Source organism: Saccostrea cucullata, unplaced genomic scaffold, assembly GCF_032062105.1.
Source record: "Saccostrea cucullata isolate Sc308-1 unplaced genomic scaffold, CSIRO_AGI_Scuc_v1 ctg230, whole genome shotgun sequence".
In the NCBI taxonomy this organism is placed as follows: domain Eukaryota; kingdom Metazoa; phylum Mollusca; class Bivalvia; order Ostreida; family Ostreidae; genus Saccostrea; species Saccostrea cuccullata.
Genome location: NW_026925128.1, coordinates 35,318 through 57,372, shown reverse-complemented (window position 1 = coordinate 57,372; position 22,055 = coordinate 35,318). Strand labels below are relative to the sequence as shown.

Sequence of the window (22,055 nt, the reverse complement as noted above, 5' to 3'; positions counted from 1 at the left end):
CATACCACCAAATTTTCATTAATTCCCAATTATCTCCCCTTGAATGGCGTGGCCCTTCAGGACTCAAAACCCCATGCATAGAATGACCAAACAAGCAGTTTTGGACCAGCACAGTGATGTTCAGTATTCATTTAAATCATGTAAACATACATTTTCTATATATATCCACCCAACTCAACGTCTGAACACTGCCCCCGGGAGCCAGGATTTAGAAATAATAAATTTTTGTAAACGAATCACTGCCTTTTTTAATCAGTCAATTTTGGAGGGATTTGCCATTGATCCACTTCCAGGTCTGTACAATTTTTTTTCCCCAATATCTGTAGCAATTTCAGATTAATTTTCTATTATTATTTCCCTGTGTTTCAAAGCATATTTTAAAGTAAATTTTAATTTTTGATGTTTTATTGACAAACAAATGCTAGATCATTTAAATCTGTATGCAATTGAGTAATAAGTATATAAAACATATCTTCCATTCATGGATGACAAGGAAAATGACGACAACAATTAAGGGCAACAACAACAAAGATGACAGACAACAGACAAATTTTAATCAGAAAAGCTCACTTAATTGAGCCTTTGGCTCAGGTGAGCTAAAAACAGATGGTAAAAGGTGACCTGAGTCACTCAGGTGATGAATAAACTATAAATATGAACAATATCATTGTTTCTTGTTTGAACTTTTTAATTTTTATTAATGTTAAAATCATTCATTTATTTGATGTTTGGAGAATACACAATCAATTGTTACCTCTTGCTGAGAATAATCCAATTTATTGGTAACTTACAAATCAAGGAAAACTCAAAGGATTTTTCTCATTGAAAATCATCATGAATCAAATGGACATTACAAGAAATGTAGCATTAAACTCATTTCTCTGTAAAAATAACCATACATAGATCAGATGTTGAATTCTGTCTTTACAATTGACCTTTAACACTTTCCCCCTGCATTGAAATAAATTCATAACCTTGACCTCTCTGACAGGAACACATATACTGACAACATAACCAATTAACTTAATCTGTACTTCAACATTTCATCCCCATGCCCTCAGTCAACGGATAATTCATCCTCCACAATATTATCCTCTGGTGCCGTTATTTCTGTCTCGACAGCCACCTGTTCCTCTGCCTTGACAGGAGGCTCCTGCTGGGGGCATTTCTCCGGGACCTTCACTGGATCCACGGACGACCCGATATCTTCCTCATAATCTGCCGGCTTTACACTCTCATTAGAAGCATTGTTACTGCAATTTTCTTCCTCCCTCATTTCTGTGACACTGGATTCAGGGATCTCGGGGGAGGATCCCTTTGTTTTATCACTTGCCTCTGCCTCCTTTTTGGGACCTCCTTCCCCAGAGCTTGGTCTTGATTCTGTTTTTTCCTGGGAGTCCCTTGGTGATGTGCGTGGAGTTTTCTCCCCTGACCTGTCATCTGAACTCTGCTTTCTTGGCTTTTCTCTATCATCTAAGAAAAGAACAGGGCAACAGTAGCAAACATAGTGCCTTCTGTTTCTATTAATTATTATTAACAATTCCATTATTAAAGAGACTATATAAAGGAGTTTTCTTAAACATGTATCTTACCTTCAACCTAAAAATAATCAATTTAGTAATAATACATTCACATCTCAGATAACTTTAGGCCATGCAAAATTAAATCCTTGGTTCTCAGGGCTTTTTTTCAGGAAATATGATGAGGGAGGGAGGTTTTTTTTACTTTTTTATTGCCCCAAAAACATGACGAGGCAGCTTTTTACACTGTACAAAACCTCAAAAAATGATAAGGGAGGTGATTTGTTGATTTTATTGATTTAGGAATCAAAAGGGTCAATGAGGCACCCTTGGAAGAGATGAAGGAGGGCCTGTGAACCAAGAAATTAATTTTTCTATGGCCTTTTCCAAAGTAGAAAACTTACTTATCTGTAGGCATCAATATCTTTCAGTCTGTAAATAAAGTAATTATTTTGAAAAAGACTACCCACCTTTTTGTCTTGGCTCCCCTGCTGCTCTCCTTCTTTCTGCTGCCTTTCTGGGGTCATAGATTTCTCTCTCAGGCCTGTCCTAAAATTGTAAAAGCAACAAATATATGAAATATGATTTCTTTTCAATTAAAATATGTGTACCATTTTTATTACATTTTTTTTGGAAATGGACTACCAACACAAGTCACTTATTTATGCACAATTAGCTAGTGCATGTATCAGACATACTTTGAGTGAAAATTGCAGTCAGCTTTGATTACAAATTTTAAAGATATAAAAAATTTCACAAAATTAAAAATACTCAGATTTTGCAACTTTGTCCCTCTTTCCTTCCCTTTGTATATAAAATTGTCCTTCTTTCCTTCCCTTCTGTATAAAATAATTTTAAAAATGCTGGTTTTGAAGCCACGCATCATTTAAGGCTCTCCATTACAAGCTAATCCCCATTTGATTACTGACGGACAAAATTTTAAAACTCATATCCCTTGAAAAATGATATCACTTTATACATACATACATTATACATTGAAGGCATATAGTGAACAACTGAAGTAATGCAAGAGTTACCCTTCTTTTCTTCTTCTTGTCTTCTAAATCATCCCTACTTCTAGATTTCTCCAGCCTTTTGCTTTTAGATTTACTATCCTCCCCTGCTGAATCCACCGAGATTTCTGATTTTGTGTCACTAGAGTCGATATCCACGACTGACATCTGTTTCTCGCCTTCACGGCTCCCTCGTCTGCTGGACGTACTCTTGGAGCTGTCATCATCTAACGCCTCCTCTACCTCTTTGCTGGCTGCAGAGGTTTTCCTCTCTTTAGTGGTATCCTTGTCTTCTGACTCTTTTGAGATAGAGGAGGATTTAGTATCATCAGTTTCCTTCTTGTCTTTGAGATTTGTGTCCTAGGGAAATTTGATATATTCTGAATCAACCACTTTTTGGCAAATATATATTTCTTAATGCATCTATATTTAGGTAAAACTTTTAACATTGAATTACTGAGTGTTTATATATATTCACCTCTCCTTTCACTGAAGTTTTCCTCTCAGTGTCTTTCTTCGCACTGCCCCTAAAAAATTATCAAATCTTAAAAGACTTTTTAATTCTTCCTAAACAAGTACAATACATGTAATTATTGAAATCAACAGAACAGCAAGGCTTAACTTAAAATTTCAGTTGTTTTTGATTAATTTACTAGTTTCTATTGATGATTTGTTTGCCACACACAGAAATGAATATTTCCTACCCGTTACACTAAGTCCTTACCCTCTTTCATTATTCCTCTTTTCCCTCTGTCTATCCCTCTCACTCTCTCTATCTTTGTCCCAGTTTCGATCTCTTCCATACTTCTTGTCTTCTCTGCCTGTCTTGTCCAGTCTTTTTCCAGATTCTGGACGTCTGTCTAACTCCTGCCTATCTTTTCTACTCTCAGCTCGATCATCCCTGCCAAAGCCCCTTCCTGAATCTCTTCCAGATTTTGGACGGTCCTGATTGGCTGCTGATTTCTCATTCTTCATTTTCTCCCTGTTTTCTTTAGAGAAGCGCAGTTTTTCTCTTTCCTTCCTTTTGATGTCCTCATCTTTGGCTGACTTTACATCACCCCTACCTGATGATGGCACTTTGTCTTGTTTTTCTTCTCTGTCAGGATTTTTCAACAACTAAAATGGTTAAATGAAAAGGTATATGTATAAATGTATTTTTCAGCATTATTTTATTAACGGAAATAACACTTGTTTATCTAAATAACAACAAAAGAAACAAAAAAAATTAAATTAACAAAAGGAAAAAAATTCATAACACTGTAAACCAGGTTTTATTTGCATATGGGAAATATCTATGAGTTTTACAAACTTATTTTCCTCAAAAATATTTCTTACTGCAAATAAATTATTAACATGTGTATTTGTGTTTTAAAATGTTTCCTCCATTGGGAAAATAATTGCAGATGGAGTTTGAAATGATGAATCATACTGCAGAAGCACAAATTTTGGTGGGTATAAAATTTCGTTGTTTTGTCATCAAAAATAGCTTCGTGCGCATTTAATTTCGTTGTTTTAAGAGTTAACCTATTCAACATATAGTCATATAAAAATTTCGTGTGGGATTTAATTTTGTTGAATATTGTTACAAATAAAACATGTATTTGTGCTTTTACAGTAAATAAAAGATGTTTTGAATATAGCTGGTTTACAGTAATTGTATGACTTGTCCATAACATTGAAACACCAAACTCTGACTAAATTTTAAAACACAAGAATGTGATACCTGCATGATGAATTCCTAGAAAAAAATTACGCATATTAGATCCTCCATTAAATTTCATTTTATAATATTACTGTATACAGGGTTATTTTCGCCCCTTCTTATTTTCGCCCTTTCACACTTGCGAACAATTTTGCCCCGTTTTAACGCCCTGTCATAGTTTTGTTTAAGAAATTATACTGTATTCTTTGAATTCGCCCTGTTTTAAATTCGCCCAAATGATAGTAAGGCGAAAGGGGCGAAAATAAAACGGGGGCGAAAATTTCCCTGTATACAGTACCATAAATTCAATTACTGCTACTCCACATACCTTCACAGATAAGTCAATACTAGGAGGCTTTTCCTTGTCTTTATCCCTTGCCCTATCTTTCTCTTTTTCTCTGTCCTTCTCTCTCTCCCTCTCCCTTCGCCTCCGCCTTTCTTCCTCTCTTTGCCTGCGCTTTTCTTGTTCTCGTCTCTTGCGTTCTTCTTGAATTTTCTACACAAACAAAAGTATGCATGTTCACAAGCATGGTAAAAGCATTTCTGTTAAAAGAGTATATATATAAATCAAGGCAGCATTCACTTCCGTTTTGCAACAAACCTGATATTTTTATGTACCATATGTTAATCTGTAGCATTCATGACTATACGCCAGTGTATGGTGTTGTCAATAAATGAATTGAATATACAAGTATTTCTCAATCTGGAATTATTTTGAACTAGTAACACATTATTTCCTACCAAAATATTTGCCCTTTTCTCTTCTTTACGTTTCTTCAGATACTCAATTAAAGGAGTAGAAGTTTTCACACAGCCATGGTTTGCTAAAATCAAAACAATTTTAGTTTCATTAAGTTTTTCATATAATTAATAAACAGTTTTTATTAACTGCCTTGAGTTCTTCATGACACAAAATGAATATTTTTCTAAATGACATTGAACTTAAGTAGAAAACTTTAGGTCAAGTTATGTTGGTAACAATCTTTTGGTTCATTTGGAAGCACTTTGAAATTTTTCTGAAGCTTTCAATGATTCTCTTTTACAAAGTCATGGCCTGGATATGATCAGATGGACAGACAGACAGAAGGTCAAGGTGATAACCAAATCTCCCCCCAGAAAACATCATTTACTGGGATTTTATGATCAAAACAATTCTATGCAAACTGCAACTGTACCTTTATTTTATCACAACTTTTATATTGAGATTTAACCAGTATCAAAATCTCTGCTTTATAAAGAAATTTCTGACTTACATTTCATTTCTCTCTCCTTGGCCTCAAGTTCCTCCAGGTATTCATCAATAGTTTTAGCATCTTCATTATCAGGGGATTCTAACCACTCTTTGAATTTTACATAATCTGCATCTGTTAGATACAAAATTACTAGTACAGTAAAACCTGTCTAATCCGACATGCACTGGGAGACAAATTTTGTGTTGGAATAGGCAGTGTGTCAGATTGCACAGTGTAAGAAGAGGGTACAGTTTCAATACAAATTAAGCCCTATATTTTCTTAAATTTGAAAGTGATATAAAAAATGAAATTTCAGTCTTTCTGAATTATAGGAATTCCCTGCAGTAAGAATACACAAACCGTTTTTCTCATATGACCTCCTAAATGCTAATTGTGACGTCATTAACTTGTACATTTTCCCGTATTTTCTTAAAAAGTTGCAGAAGACATCAATTTTCAGTGGAATTTTCTTTCAGAAAACATACTCTGCCACCGTCGCCCAGAAAGATTTTGAGATATGTGATTTTTCATAGCATTTTACATAATATATCCAAAACTTAACGCGGGCGACGGTGGCAGGCATTATTTTCTAAAAGAAAATTAGCTCAGAAATGAGTCATTTTGGGGCTTTTCTGCATCAAACTTAGAAATGTACCAAATTAATGACGTCATATTTCCATAAAGGTCCTCCTTAATGCAATATTCTATGATGATTTATCATATTCATCTACTCGACTATTGTTAAAGCCAATTTCATAACTTTTTAAGAACATTAATTTTTTAGGGCACAATAAAGCTCAAACTGTACCCTCTTCTTAACATGAAAATTAGTCAAATGGGAAAGAAATTTTAGGTCGGAATTTACAGTGTGACGGATTGCACAGGTGTCGGATTAGACAGTTTTCACTGTATTTAGAAAAACAACTATCAACAACAAAACAAACCAACAAATTCATATACATGTATATTATCAGTCAAATGTCAAAACTTTTCTAGAAATGCTGAATATATGAACATGAAACAGTCTCTTATAAATAAATGAAATCACTGAAGTAGTTTAAAAAGGAAAATAATTTAATAAACTATATAGAATATTTATATCTGTGATAATTTAAACAACATGAACAATAAGGCTTTATTATCAATGTCTCCTCCTCCCCACTTAAAGAAAGGTTGGTGGGTAGCTAAACAAAATAAAATTAATGACAAAAATTAAAATTTATAAACATAAACCCCTCCTCTTCTTTCTTATCATTTTTTATTCCCAATTTCAACAGTGTTCAAAGCTTGTTTCTACACAGAATACAAGTTATTTAGGCATTAAAAATTGCAAATAGATATATAAATATATATTGGTAGCTGAGTGGAATACATGTACTTCTTTTGTGTTAAACAAAACAACAAAAACAAAGAACTAAAAAAAAAAACTGAAATTTTGCTTATTTTAATTGCTTCTGGATCCCACATCCTTTCATGATGAAACCCCGTAAAGATTTTTGCTGTATATTTTTAGCAAGTAATTGCTTCTATTTTTCTTAAAAATAAATAAATAATAAGAAAATGTAAACAAAACAGTATTCCCCCAATTTTGAAACGTAAAAATTAATCAACACCATTTTATGAGAAAGTAAACTGCCATTTAGTAGAAATTCAAATTCAGAAATCAGTATAAGGAATTATATTAAAGACAGATATCCCCCTTTCTTCAGAGTGTTTTAAAATAACCTTGTTCCAATGTTCCCTTCTTTAAATCTGGTTTCTTTGATTTTCTTTTTGGAACTTTCTGGAATGGAGCAAATTCCACAATTGCAGGATACTCATTTCCTACAATAATGACAATAGATTAACAAACATACAGGCAATCTTAAGGCAATAAAAAATTATACCTTTCCAAGCAGAATAAAATGATATGGTTTATAATTTTGAGAGCTAGTACATATACTAGTGAATGTTTGTATTTGGACAGAAGATCTAAAAATTACTTGGTACACATAATACTTAATCCTTCTAGCCTTATTAACCTACTTCATAATGATATAAAATATATAAGTAATAAAAAATATTAAAAACATGCACAAAAGCATCCTTAGTTTATAAGTACTTCCAACAACAATCATTTTTTTGATTTGTTCAAGATCAATCATACTGTTAAGAAATATTATACAAAAAAAATCTCTCTTTTTCATAGATATATATGCCTGAGCAATTGAACAAAAATTGCCAACAGTTAAGTTATACCTTTGCTGTCAATGAACACATAACCATCAAACTTGTCTCTGAAGATGAAGATTTCTGAGGGATTTGCAAAGTTGAGATAGGCTCTGGAAAATGCATTACTTCCGAGGCTGCAAGACATAAAGAAAATATCCCTGTATTAGCTTATTGACATATATTCCATATTAAACTAGAGGTACTCACTAAATGATACCCCCTGCCTCCCATATGAATATAATGACAGTGTCCATGTTTTCCTATGGGAAACCCAAAACGTGTCGGATCAAAAAGTACAATAGGAGGTGCACAATGGCAATATGTAATAAAGATTCTGTGAAAGTTTCATTCAATTTCATTCAGTGGTATAAGGAGTTGCGGATTAAAAAGCCTTTGCCTTCAGATGGGTACCCAACAATATATCAATGCGTAACAGACGGACATACCGATTAAAGCTATATACCCTCCCGTTTTTATAAACAAGCGGGTCATTTAGAGGTGTGGGAAACCCTAATTACTGTATGTACAAGTGCATGAGCATTTTAAAAAGCATTAATAAATAAGCTAAAAAATATTTAAAAATATACTTCAAATTACTCCACTTTGCAGTTACCCTAATTGTTACATTACCATTGCAGTTACTTTGTTAGAAAGATTACAAGCATACTTGTGTCTCTCCAAAATTCTTATAACATAAACGACATGCCAGAGGGCCTTCTATCAACGGTAATATATCAACAGATTAGTGACCATCACATCAGATCAGAGAAGCTGCAGGTAGACTTTGTGGGAGAAGTACAAAAAATGTAACGTGCTAAGCATCAACACATCAATCTATATCTTACATGGACACCAACTGGAGCATATCCCCTCTGCAAAATATTATATACATGAAATATGCAGATAACATCAAATAGAAATTTACAAATCACTAGTGTGTGGAGTTCCCTTTATTTTAAAAAATCGTAAAGGGTTATGTCCACAATAGATACCACAACACCTCGCTGTAACAGGCTAAACCAACTGGAATGGCCATCACTAGAGAGACGTTTATGCCAATCTGTAAGTCCATCTTACATACTGGCATAAATTTTTATTTCAAAGCAGCATTTTCATCAAATTGTTAAGCACACCTGTGGCAAATTTGGCCAGTAGCCGCTTTTCAAGCGGAAAAAAAAGCACTTCAAATTACTCAACTTTGCAGTTAATTGTTACATTACCATTGCAGTTACTTTGGTTACAAGCATAAAAACAAATCAAATAGGTGGACCTCTAAAAACATTAGAAATGCAGAGAAATTTCAGTGTTTTCCCTTTATTTTAAAGTAAAGGGTTAGAGATCAGCTGTAACAGGCTAGGGGCTGAGGTTTATGAACAGAATCTCTGTAGATCTTACCACAAATTTTTATTTCAAAGCGGCATTTTCGTCAATTGAAGCAGTCAATTTGGCCAGTAGCCACTTCTTAGGGAAAACACTGAATTTTCCCAAAAGTCCATAAAAACAAATTAAATAGTGCTCTTTGTTATGATTGGGAAAACAGAAATATCCGAAGACAATTCAGTGTAAATAATGGCATAACAATTGGTATGAAAAAATTTCAGTCAGCATTTGACCCAAGGATAGTTTAATTATAGTCATATCTTACCTCATGTCTGCTTTTACGAAGTAGAAGAAATCATGTTCAGGCAAAGGTGAAATCTGTTCAATCAAAGACTCAGGGGTAAGACTTGGGGGTAATCTTCTTATGACTACCTACAATTAAACACCTTTATATATTAATATTTACTTGGTTTGAGGGCAACATTGATTATGTTAAAACAGGGATGAAATATATGTATAACGTTATCTTATGATTTAATATGTTTCAAGATTACAACATTGTAATATTTGACAGGAAGCTTTAATATTTTTGTTAAAATACATAATTACAAAAGTATTGGAAATCACCCCTTCATTTTTTTATTGATGCATTGAAAATAAAACATTGTTCCTTAATTAATCAATGCACTTTTTACATTTCCTTTTCCATGTTTGAATTTGTGTTCCTTAAGTGCAATGGACACTACAGAAAACATAAATTACTAGGAACTATTTTTCAATTTAGGGATAATAAATACAGATATAGGTGACTAGATTATAATTAACATCACAAGACTGACTTTTCAGCATATCAGCATTGGAATTTCTTAGTTGGTATCTTCTTTTTTATTTGAAGTATTGAGGTAATGATTGTTATTTACATGAGAATGCAATTTACTTTGACTTAACAAATACTAATATAATATTTTACTATATGTACTACATGTAATAATAATTTGAATTCTGTAAATCTTCGAAATACTAAGGGCAGAGAAGCTTGGAAATGATTTCATTTAAATACAGTGTAATACAGTGTATTACGGTAATTCATGAAGCATTTCATTTGTATCAAGAAACACGAATATGTATGGTTGGGCTGAGATTCAAACCCAGGACCCCTGCATCACCAATTAGGTGCCCTACCTACTGAACTACATGTACCCAGGTTTATATCCAGAAACCAAATCATCACAATAACTACGTTCTCATTTGGCAACTAAATTAAATTAGTGCTTTATTTTTAGAGTGCAACAGCACAGCAAATGAAGTCTTGATTTTTATCTCAAATATTTGCAGTTATTTCAATAGTAGATAGAACATTCTATTGTTAAAATGATATTGTCATATGGACCTGGTTTAAGGATAGAATTCCGTGTATTTGCAATGTAGCAAAATAAAGGCGGGTAAAAAAAATTGAACACAGTGCATTTACTAGGAATATTCCAGAGAGTTTTTAATGTAAACATGACAGGTAAATTTGAAGAATAATTGGGAGAAAATTAGTTAAATTTTCCTCTTTATATGGATTATTTTTTGGGATAAAAGGCATATACAATCTTAAAAAGGTTTGTTTTGATTCATTTAGTAGTTATTTTCAGTGCAACTCCTTTTGTATTCTTCAAAATCATTTTAAAGCAAATCTGCTCTGTTTTGCTACATTGCAAATGTATGGTACATAGCCTGTTTACAGTGGTGAGGGCTTGTCCCTAGACACAGTTACAGATCATTCAAACTAACTAATAGCCACTTGAATAAGTGTCTGTTATCTATCTTTTTCTTTTTTAATCTTTTTTCACTACAACTTCTGGTGAAGATCTGATAAGAAAAACGATAGATCAGAACTGCTGAATTAACATAAAATCTATTTAAAGAAGTTTACCTGTTTACCACTAGGACACCATCAAAACTGAAAATGCTATGGTCTATGAAAGAAGACCACGGACAGGAAATGCAAAATATCCTTTAAAATGAACAAATATTCACAGAATCATACTAATCTATATATTATTAAAGTATAATTTTGACATCTGAAGGGATTTATACCAAACTTTTTTCAAGTTTCTCATCACTGACAACAGCATTTTACGGAAAAAGGCTCTACGTAATTTAATCTAGAATTAAAATCCACCTTTGTTGGTAATGTTCCTGCATCTTTCCTTCGTTCAACACCTTTACCAACTTTGACAGGTTTATTCTGTGTCATCTTGATACTGTGAAAAATGAGAAAATCCAAAACTGAAACTTTTTACATTTTTAGTCTGCTACTTCCTGTGATTAAAAGCGCATGCGTAATTTATTTATTAAATTGCACCATAAACTATTCGTCTGATTATCGACTTGTTTTTCTCTTTCGTACGCTCATATCAGAGGTCTATTATGATAAGGGACCCGCGATATGACCACTTTTGCCTGTAATTAGGATTATCTGAAAGTCGTATTAAAAATATCATTGATGACGATATCAAAAATCAATTTGATATCATATTTTTAAAAGAATTAAAAAAAAATCATTCCAGTATTTTATCAGGTAAAGGTTGTCCAAACCAAACATAGCGAAAATTAAACTTTTCTTAAATGCAAATTTAATATGTCGGTACCCAAAGTAAGGTCTTCTCACAAGAAATACAACTGCACCATAAAAGCCTGGGCAGCGCACGACCTGTTCAAAGGTTATGGTCAATGATAAGTTTTTGAAAGATTTTATAAGTCAAACTCCAGAGTCAAGGTCAAAGGGTCTAAGTTTTTGGTTTCTAAAGAAATGCTTCGTCGCAAGGATTACATATGGATTCAGTATGAAAGCCGTGGCCCTATAACCCTTCAAATTAAGTAATGGGCAAGGATAAAGTTTTTTTAAAAAAGTATGTCAAACTCCAAAGTCAAGGTCAAAGGGTCAAAGCTGTTGGTATCCAATAAAAGGTCTTGTCACAAGGATTATATATGTGACGCATGAAAGCCCTAGCTAGTCCTTCAAAAGTATGGTCAAGATTTATTTATAAATGTAGGTCAAACTCCAAGGTCAAGGTCATAGCTCGTGTTATCCAATGAAAGGTTTTCTTACAAGGATAACATATGAGAAGTATAAAAGCTCTAGAACTTTCTGCAAAAGTAATGGCCTGTGTTAAAGTTTTTTTTTTAATTACGTTAATCTTATGGGTCAAGGTGAAAAGATCAAAGTTATGACCTTCTAATAGAAGGCCATGGTGGACTTTGAAATTGAATACTGTTCGTTAATATCTCCACATCCTTCATATAATGATATAATATACAGCCACGTAGCATCGTTTTTGAAAGTGGGGGGCCAGCCAGAGAAAATTTTTTTTTTACTTACCCGAAAAAGTTGACAAGCAAAAATACGAAAGCCCAATGTACGAAAGCCCAAAAGCTATTTTGATCTTGGACTATCACAAGTTAAATTTTAAGCTTTCTTGCCATTGAATCCATCTTTACCTTCACAATTTGTCTTTCTCAACGCTGTTCAAACAATTCAAATTTTATGCGAGTTTTCCAAAAGTTAAACTTTGAACAAGATTATTAATTTCGGGGAAAATCAACCCTTTCTGGTGTCCTTTTTGTGCACTCTCTAGAGAATTTTAAATAATTTTATTTTATAGAGATCAAGATCTCAGAAAATTGACAAAATGAGGTAAATTTGTCAATTGTGTCCCACCGCATTTGTGAAAATTGGATAGCAGATTTTCTTTTGTCTCCGTTGGATTCACTGTGGAAATTCGATATCCTATTTTGAGGTTGCACCACGTTGTCATTCCATTGCTTACGAAAACATTGACAATTCAAAGTGTAAAATTTATCTTGTGATACTCCAAGATCAAAAAAGCCTTTTGCTTATCGTTGTAATGAATAAACTTGATGATAAAATCAAAAGAAGGTTGAGGCTAAAGCAAAAGGTTGGTTAAACAGCAAAAGTTTCGCGTTATAACGCGATTACGCGTTTATTCGCGAAAGTTTCGCGTTATAACGCGAAAAATTACTTTTTTTTTACCAACGAAAGTTAGCTCATTGGGCTTTCGTACAAAAAAAACCAAAAAAAGGGATTATTATACTACATTTTCCGTACATCACTAATAGTGGGAGGGGGGACCAGCCTTTCTGTGTACCTTTCCTACAATATAAGTAAGGTTGGGGAAAAAAGTGCCCCCCCCCCTGACAGAAAGACAGCCAGACCTAAAGACGGACGGACACGACAAAAACTATATACCCCGAATTTTCATTTACGGGGTATAAAAAATCTTGAAAAGTAGGAAGGGGTACGTGTTGAAGAAACCTTCGCTGTTGTCAACCACGCTTTCGAGAGTTATCGCACTTTATGCTTGGATTGTCCAGTGTCGTAATATTGATACGACAAATATGCACAGGTAAGACCTGAGTGGGTCGGTCTGTTCCATTGTCTTGGTATATTTATTCGGAGCGAATACACACACAGACAACATTTGCTTTTGCAAGTCTCAAGTGCAGTTTCCGGTTTAGTGACACTTTGTTTTGGTTGCGCCTTCAGCTCATGTTTTAGTTGACTCACTTATGATTGATACGGTATGAGTGTTACACATTATTTTTATTAAAGGAATATGGGATCAAGAGGGGAGAGAAAGATCACAAATGTGGAAGTCTCCGATGTACAGAAACGAAGAAAACCCAGCAAACATTATGTAGGTATATTTTTTTTCAATAGATCTTTAATTTTCTCTGAAATTTTATCAGATAGAAAGACCCTTCGTAAACAGTAGGTGTAACATGTGTCTAGGCCTAGCCTGAAGAGAATATCTGATTACCTAACTTTATATGGCTTTATAAACATCATGATATAGGATTATAGGTACATGTAAGGAATGTAAAGTAAATGGTAGATTTGTGTGTGTAAATTTGCCGAAACTGTTCCAAGATTGATGAAATGTAAGATTGTGGATATTGGTAAAAACACAATTTTTTAACACTCTCTTACCACTTTGACACTCACACAGAAGAGTCTATTCTCTATAGACATGATAGAATAGGTCCGGGCAAAACCCAGGTTGGGGTCCAGGAGGCAAAGCCCCTTGAAGCTCCTGGGTTTTCGTGTATTTTAAGATTAAAACCAGACACAGAAATAGTGGTATTGATTAGTTTATATGTTCGCTGATATTTCATTTATTAAAAGAAAAAAACTTCATATTTGAAAAACAGCATTTTACATAATTTACAAGGAGTCACAAAACCTTAATTGATTTTTATTGACCATTAATTATGAATTTAACCAAAGTTACATAATGATAATGTCATTATTAATATTAGTCATGCCATACTTGGAAAATTGGCTATGCCCCCCCTAAAATCTGCTAGTGGACTTGTCAGTCATAGTTTTGACACAGTGTAATACAGAAATTTAGGTTTCTAATTTGTGACAGACATTCCAAATATTGATAATTTCTCATCTCATCCTTTGTAGGTCTACATTATCCGAGTCACTTGGAATACTAGGACTGTCAATATTATCTACAGACGATACAGCAGGTTCTTTGATTTTCAGGTAATAACTTAGTTTTAGGGAAAACCCGGCATTAAAAGTTCTGATGGGGTAATATTTGCTTGAACAATGACAAACAGTAGTTTATTGCACAATGTGTGATTTATTATGACATAATCTTGTACATGTGCATGTAATAAAAATTGTATGAGAAATAATATTGCTGTAAATTTCTTTTTAAAAAAATCAATATATATAGCCTAAACAAAAGTATTGGTCAGGACCTTTAATATTTGTGCAAGCTAGGCTTTTTAAGATAAGCACAAATAATGGCATTTTTTCAAGTCCTTGTTCAAAGCACAAACTTATTTAATAAGAAAAGTTAATTTTTACTGAAAATTAAACTATCTTTTTTTAGAAACATGTAATTTTGGTTGAAAATTTTTTTCAGTTCACATGAAGAATGAGGCTAAATTTTAAGGAGAATTAGAGATCCTTCACTGCTTTGAAACCAATTTAATTATGTCTTATCATTTAATTTGTTTTTGTACAATAGCACTCATTATTAGAGAAATTCCCAGTAGAATCAGGACAGCTGGACCCTAACCAAAGAGTTATTCCATTTCTCCCAGGTAATATAGGGATTTTAAATTCAAGTCACATTCTATCAACACTTTCAACACACTTTTAAATATATGTATATATACAGAATTGATTTTAAAGATATTGTTAAGGTAGGCAACAGAGGAATGAACTTGGTTGTGGTCATTTCTCATATTAATTAACCATCTAATTTTATACAGGTAAAATATACTTTGGCCGCAGTCAGGTGAGAGAGGTGGCCTTGAAGAGACTAAGTCAGATAGATGATTATTGTAAGGTGAGTTCTGTTGTCATCTTCAGAAGAGGGTTTACTAGCATAGTAATTTTACAGGTAATTGGTTTACTCCCTTCATAAGTAAAATATATTCCTAGTGATTGTCTGTAAAAATACTTTATTTAGTTTTTCATCTTCAGACAGAAGTTAGAACTTTAAGTCTTAAGTCATTTAACATCTTGCACTGTGCAATAGCCTGGGCAATCAAGGGTTAATTCAGTATTGAGGGTATACCAATCAATTTATCAATCAATCAGTCAATCATATAAATATTAAATTATTTTGTATATTTTTTTAATTAAATCCTTTTTTGTAAATATTCAGAGGTTGATTCCAGCAGCAAACACTGCGACTGTTTTTAAGGAAGCATATATTTTTTACAACACCCTAAATGTACACCATAAATATAACAGTACATGTATTGTGTAACCATACCAAGTCAAGGAAATCTATATTTAGACAGGAAGTTTATTATGTACTATGTTAATACAATAAGTTTGAAGAAATATTGCTACTTTTCCTCAAAACTTAAATTAGATTTAAATAACAATTGTTGTTTCTGCCAGACAAGGAAATTTTTTTTTAATTAAAAAGGGGCCTGACTAAGTAAAAAGAGTAAATAAAAAGAGAAAAGGGGGAGACTTATTGTAAGTTATTGAAGAATAATCACATATTATATAAAGTTTTTGGTATCCCCTTGTCATAAAGAATACATATATATTATACATTTCCAATGTTTTTGTGACCAAGGTTAACATTTTTAAAATTACAAATAGCCAAGGTGTACTTTGCATTCTTCTCATAAGGATTACATCAATGCACTGGTTCCGTTTAAAAGTTATGGCATGGTTAAAAAAATCACGTGCAGAGGCTTAAAGTTGTTGACAATGATGGCCTCAAATATACATGTGTGAAATATAAAAGTCTTGTAGCACCGTGTATTGGCAGATAATTTTTAAGAGCATGTAAATATAAGGAATAACTGTCAGATTTTTCGATTTCATGACAATGATCATTTGTTTGGCTTGCGTGATAAATTTATGCATAAACGCCTTCGGTATTTATGCAAATTATCAGGCAAGCCAATCGATTGATCACATCATGAAATGGAAAAATAAGACAGATATTTCATAAATATAATCAGTTATATCTTGGCTTCATGGAAAAGCATATCAACCAAGCACAAAGTAAAATCAAATGATACAAAGTTGAGCTTCACTAAAAGACCAAAGTGATGAGCTTTATACCGTATATAATGGCCTATTACGTTGGTTGTATTTTTTGCAGATATTTTGGAGGGATTTGTCATTGACTTGCCTATAAGTCGGTAGAATTTTTTGCCAGAATTGGTTGACAATTTTATAAATGTAACCCTTTCCCGTGTTTTATATATTTACATTTCAATATTTTTGTTTTAAAAAAATGTACTTTTTTCTCCAATCTTAATCATTAAAAAATAGTTATGCACACTTAAGATTTAAGTAAAACTTGTACTTTACCCATAATCTTTCAACACAAAAATAATTCAGTATAAAATGACATTGTTCAACTATAATTAGTAGGATTGTCTATAAAATGCATTTCGTTGTCCAGAAAAATACGAATTTTTCTATGACTTGCCTATAAGATCGGACACAATTATTTGGACAAAAATTTATGACTAAAAAAAAATGACTTGTAGGCAAATATATACAGTATATCAGTCACCATTTTTGTTTTTTATTCCAGGCTCTGATCAGTTTGGAGGAGAGAATCTCCCAGTGTGATGAGGTGCTGGTTTTAGTTCTTCAATATTTTGTTTTTAGGAGGATGACATCTTAATCCTCCCAAAATAGGACACTTAAGATTTAAGTAAAACTTGTACTTTCCCTTGTCTCTCCACAAAAATAATCTCTGTATAAAATGTGGCAACTATAATTAGTAGGATTGTTTATAAAATGCATTCCCTCCCAGAAAAATACGAATTTTTCTCCTTGCCTCACCTCTGTATTGTGGCAGAAAATTTATGACTTCAAAAAAAATGACTTGTCTATATCCTATATCCCTCATCTTTGTATTTTATGGCAGAGATCAGTTTGGAGGAGAGACTGCTTCCCTGTGATGAGGTCTCTCCTCCCTCACCTCTGTATTGTGGCAGAGGACAAATAAGTACTGCTTCCCTCCCTTGTCTCTCCTCCCTCATCTCTGTATTGTGGCAGAGGACAAATAAGTACTGCTTCCCTCCCTTGTCTCTCCTCCCTTGCCTCTTTATTGTGATATATATGTCTGAAAATGTAGTACAAAGTATATATGTGTCATTGTTTTGTAAAAGAAATTCTAAACACAGGAAGTATATGCTACATCTCAGAATGGGCTATTCTTCCTTGTACAGTGTATAAAAAAAAAGAATTAAAAGAAATAATCACTTGCTGGATACATTTCTTTGGCAAGCTTTTTTTTCTGTGTCACCTGAGTTTACATGCTTGGACTCAGGTGACCTTTAACATGTTTAACTTTTAATTTTCATCTCCATTGTCATGCAGGTGTTACACCTGTTACCCTAATATAATCATTTTGAGTAATCAACAGAAGACCACAAAAATCAAACTGTGATATTTAAAACCCCACCCCCAAAAAAAACCCGTGGAGTTCATAGGCTAAAATCCATATTAAATGATTTTTGGGAGGTTAATACAAAGGCTTTTTAATAAAAAACCCACAGATCCTTAAATAAGTATACATTTTATGACCTCTGGATTCTGCATTCATGCCTAGAGCAGATAAAGCTGAATAAATTGTATGGTGAGAGACTCATGAGACTTGAATATGTAGACCTGCAGGCATGTTGGGTTTTTTTTTCGTGCATTTAGTGCACATTCCTATGTAATAACACATTGTGAAATCTAGTTGAAGTATTACTAAAGTGTCCATTATACAACTTATAACTACAACAAGACTTCCAATCCACGAATTCCTATAAATATTACAAAGCATAAGAATTTTACTGCATTGAACTATTATTGAAGGTATGCTTGCATCTACATTGTACCCATGATAATAAATTTCCACTAAAATTTGTTATACTGTATAAGGTAAATGGCAAAACAAAACATTTCATATGTGCTAAAGGAAATTTTTCTGTATTGAGCTATTTTTTAGCTTCAAAGTTAGACAATTTTTCTATAGCTAGCTATCAAAACAAGTTACCTATATGTTAGTAATTTGAACCTAGTATCAAATTCATCTACTGAGTTTAATGATAGAAGGCACGTAAACAAAGTTCAGGATAGGCATTTTCTCTGTGATATTTAATTAGTACAGGGGAGATAACTTGCCCAGGATATCTACAGTTAACTTGGTCATTCTGCAATAACTTTGAGAGTTTTATTCAATGACATGAATATTTTTAGCTCTACTGGTCAGAGACGATAGTGATGTTTCCATCGGCCATCTGTCTCTCTGTCTGTAAACAATTTTTCATACAATTTTGGTCTGATTTCAATATAATTTGGCACACAAGTAGAGTGCACTAAGATACATTATTCTGTGAATCAGTTTTCAGTTTCGATGAACGGTGTTCCTTGGTTACTGAAAAAAGAAATTTCTGTGAAATCTTTTCAAAATGCTACTCCTCCTACAGATTTGGTCTGATTTCAATATAACTTAGCACACAAGTAGACTACACTAAGATACATAATTCTTTATCTTGGTTTTAAACGGTATTGCCGTGGTTACTAAAAATAGAAATTTCTGTGTATTACTTTCAAAATGCTACAGTCTTGGTCTGGGCATAAGTAGACTTCACTAAGTTACATAATCTGTTTATTCTGTTTTTTTATTTCGATGAACGGTGTTGTTGTGGTTACTAAAAATAGAAATTTCTGTGAAATACTTTAAAAATGCTACTACAAATACAGTTTTAGTCTGATTATGATATAATATGTGGCAGGCAAGTAGACTACACTGAAATACATATTTGTCTTTTTTGTTTTTTTATTTTTTGATGAATGATGTTGCCCTGGTAACTAAAATTGTAAATTCTGTAAAATTTTATTTAAAGCTACTCCTACAGTTGTAGTCTTATTGCAATCTTGCCACAAAAAGAGACTTAATCAAGGAACATTATTCTAGTTATTGCTTTTGCAAAGTTTCAAGTCTTAAGCTACTTTTCTCTTCCTTTGATATAAGTACAAACCAATAGATCTGCTCTAACAGTCTTGAAAGAGACTTCTGGTAACTTAACTTAATTGTACTTAGATAAATACAACAAAAAAAATTAGTATATTTTCCCCATTTTATTTGTTGGAGCAACCTAGTTAACTTAGAATAATCTAACTGTGTCTCCTGACAAACCCTCTCCACAGTTAGAATATCTATGGATATATGCTGAATACTGTTATATATGTAAAATTATCAGACTGTTTGAGGCCCGTTAGGGCCGAAAACTGTCTGATAATTTTACATATAGAATAGTATGAGGCATATATCTTACTTAAAACATTGCCATTTAAATGTCCAAAAGTTACCTGGAGGAGTCCGATAATAACACAATGGGAGTTTAGGCATCAATTGTTTTTTAACCGTCTAATAAGTAGACAAAAGAAAAGAGACAGTAAAAACAGTGGGTGAACTCTTGTTTCATTTCATTCATTCAATGGCAGTCGTTTAGATAAGCAAGACAGGGGTCCGGTGGGGAAGGATTTCCTTTTTATTTTGGAACATTTTTATTATTTTGTGCATAAATTGACCTGATACAGAATTTTTTTGGTGGAATTATTACCGCCACCATGGAAAGTAAAAATGCGGATTTTCATCCTGGAGTTTTAGTTTATATAATGGAAATTCTCAGGTTTTACAAGTGCAGCCATTTAGTAACATCCGTATAAAATAAATAGATTTGCCGATTATTTCTCAGAAATGGATTTAAATTCGCTTATTCAAAGTGCTGTATCAAAAACACTTTAAGATGGGAAGTATTAATTTTGAGGACGGTTTAAACTCGATTTTTTCATGGATTTGCTATTTTGTAGCAACTAAATTTCTTTGCGATTGCTTTCCCTGATTTTTTTCCTTTTTTTTTGGGTGGGAGGTGGGGATGGGGGTTAGGAGGGTGGACATATACCACTCTTCTTTTGGTTTTTAAATACCGTCCGATTTTGTTATCATTGCCATCCGATAATATATTATCAGACTGGTAATTATTATTATCGGACGGCTCTGCAAGAACAAAGGCATATATATATAGTTATGTTATATAGCAGAATATTGCAAAATCGCTCCAAAACAAGTTTTGAGAAAATAATTGGTTCCATTAAAAACGACTATCAAATTAATATGGGAACAAACCCTTTAAAGACTGTGGATATCTTTTACCCAAAAACTCAATCCTTATCATAGTAAAACTTGTCTTGTATGAACACGGATATTGCGAATTCATGGATATACATGTAGCGGTTATCTTGGATCCCAGCCATATAAATTTAACGAATTCCTTGTACGGATATAACGAAATACGGATATATAGCAAAGTAATTTCATAGGTCCCAGTGACTTCGCAATAATTGGGTTTTACTGTATAAATTGAAGAATTAAAAACTTTTCCATAACATTTTAACTTTAAAAATACACGCCATGTGAGGCATGTTGATGTTTGAAACTCTTTGAATTAAATTTCATAGTAAATGCACTGAGTTAGAGTTCCATCTCCAGTGTTTTTCTTTGCTAAATTAATTCCCAATGCACAGAACCCATTCTGTTGTTAAACCGAGTCCAGAGAACATTTATTTTAGTGATAAAACACTCTGCTTAGGTGCAACCGTAACATACAATTATATAGACGATGCATATGAAGAAAAAATGGGATGTGAGTTAAGTATTTTAAAATTTTTAAAGATTTTTAAGACATAAAATTTCTCAGTGAAGAAGGAAGGAAGAAAAAAATTTCTTTAAATAATCAGAGAATAACATAGCCCAACAATGAAATAAGCATATTTTTGCAGATAATAATGCTTCATAAGAGGATTATGCTATTTGTGGGTAATTTATAGTGATTTTTTCCAGCAAGCAACTAGCCTATGCAACAATTCATAATTACAGTCTACTTAATTTCAAAAGTTTATTTGTATTGAATTCAACACATGATTCCCTCTTATTTAATTGATTTCTTGCAAATTATGAATGTGGATTGAATTTATAAACTTCTTTATTTATGCTTGATGTAGTAAGCATTTAAAACAATGCAGCAGGAAGATCGAGAGTTAATTTCATAGTAGTTTGAGAAGGAGGATAATAATATTACATGATGCAGTACATGTTCATATGTAATACACTAGAAGTGCTTTGTACTTCACATACTAACTATAAAAACAATACACACTTTAAGTACAAACTTATGTAAGAAACAAGGAAGACTAGAAGTTCTATATGTTTGTGATAAATAGGGGGCAAGGAAATTGACTATTACAACTGTTATCTTAAAATCATTTTTATACAGTCTAGAATGATATTTGAAGGAGGAGTGATAAAAGAATTCGCTGATAGGTCATTTTTTGATGATGGCATACCTTATGAATGAAAATGGTTTGAGAGCATAACTGTGAATGGAAAATACTTTAAAGCTCTGTTGAATCTTTGCCATCAAGAGGGGCACTTTTAGAAGGCAAAAGGTTTTTGAAATATTGCAAGGAAATGAAAGTTTTACATAT

General features: G+C 32.8%; 2 protein-coding genes across 3 annotated transcripts; one reads left to right on the top strand and one right to left on the bottom strand.

Annotated features, from left to right (window-relative positions):
* Positions 1–698: 698 nt before the first annotated feature.
* LOC134268116 (regulator of nonsense transcripts 3A-like) lies at positions 699–11,302 on the bottom strand. Of its 2 annotated transcripts, XM_062750319.1 has the most exons (13): positions 11,166–11,302; positions 9,324–9,430; positions 7,706–7,812; positions 7,193–7,291; positions 5,489–5,599; positions 4,977–5,059; positions 4,564–4,731; positions 4,257–4,271; positions 3,258–3,649; positions 3,012–3,060; positions 2,558–2,893; positions 1,991–2,069; positions 699–1,473 (listed from the first exon to the last, which is right to left on the bottom strand). In XM_062750319.1, exons 1-13 carry the CDS (start codon positions 11,238–11,240, stop codon positions 1,058–1,060), a joined length of 2,037 nt encoding a protein of 678 aa, XP_062606303.1. In that variant the 5' UTR covers positions 11,241–11,302; the 3' UTR covers positions 699–1,057. The 2 variants fall into 2 exon arrangements, with proteins under 2 accessions (XP_062606303.1, XP_062606304.1); XM_062750320.1 differs by lacking the exon at positions 4,257–4,271 and having other exon boundaries at positions 701–1,473.
* A 2,172-nt stretch (positions 11,303–13,474) lies between these two features.
* LOC134268106 (SH3 and PX domain-containing protein 2B-like) lies at positions 13,475–17,193 on the top strand. The gene is made up of 5 exons (XM_062750306.1): positions 13,475–13,701; positions 14,478–14,558; positions 15,052–15,127; positions 15,299–15,375; positions 17,101–17,193. Exons 1-5 carry the CDS (start codon positions 13,621–13,623, stop codon positions 17,191–17,193), a joined length of 408 nt encoding a protein of 135 aa, XP_062606290.1. The 5' UTR covers positions 13,475–13,620.
* Positions 17,194–22,055: the final 4,862 nt, after the last annotated feature.

Bases quoted from the DNA above. Each gene is read 5' to 3' on its own strand.
- LOC134268106 (XM_062750306.1), top strand. From the start codon at position 13,621: ATGGGATCAAGAGGGGAGAGAAAGATCACAAATGTGGAAGTCTCCGAT. The intron at 14,559-15,051 runs GTAATAACTTAG...TTTGTACAATAG, and splicing joins GCAGGTTCTTTGATTTTCAG to CACTCATTATTAGAGAAATT. The intron at 15,376-17,100 runs GTGAGTTCTGTT...TTTTTATTCCAG, and splicing joins AGATAGATGATTATTGTAAG to GCTCTGATCAGTTTGGAGGA.
- LOC134268116 (XM_062750319.1), bottom strand. From the start codon at position 11,240: ATGACACAGAATAAACCTGTCAAAGTTGGTAAAGGTGTTGAACGAAGG. The intron at 5,600-7,192 runs GTTATTTTAAAA...TGTATCTAACAG, and splicing joins GAAGGGAACATTGGAACAAG to ATGCAGATTATGTAAAATTC. The intron at 5,060-5,488 runs GTAAGTCAGAAA...TTTTGATTTTAG, and splicing joins CAAGGAGAGAGAAATGAAAT to CAAACCATGGCTGTGTGAAA.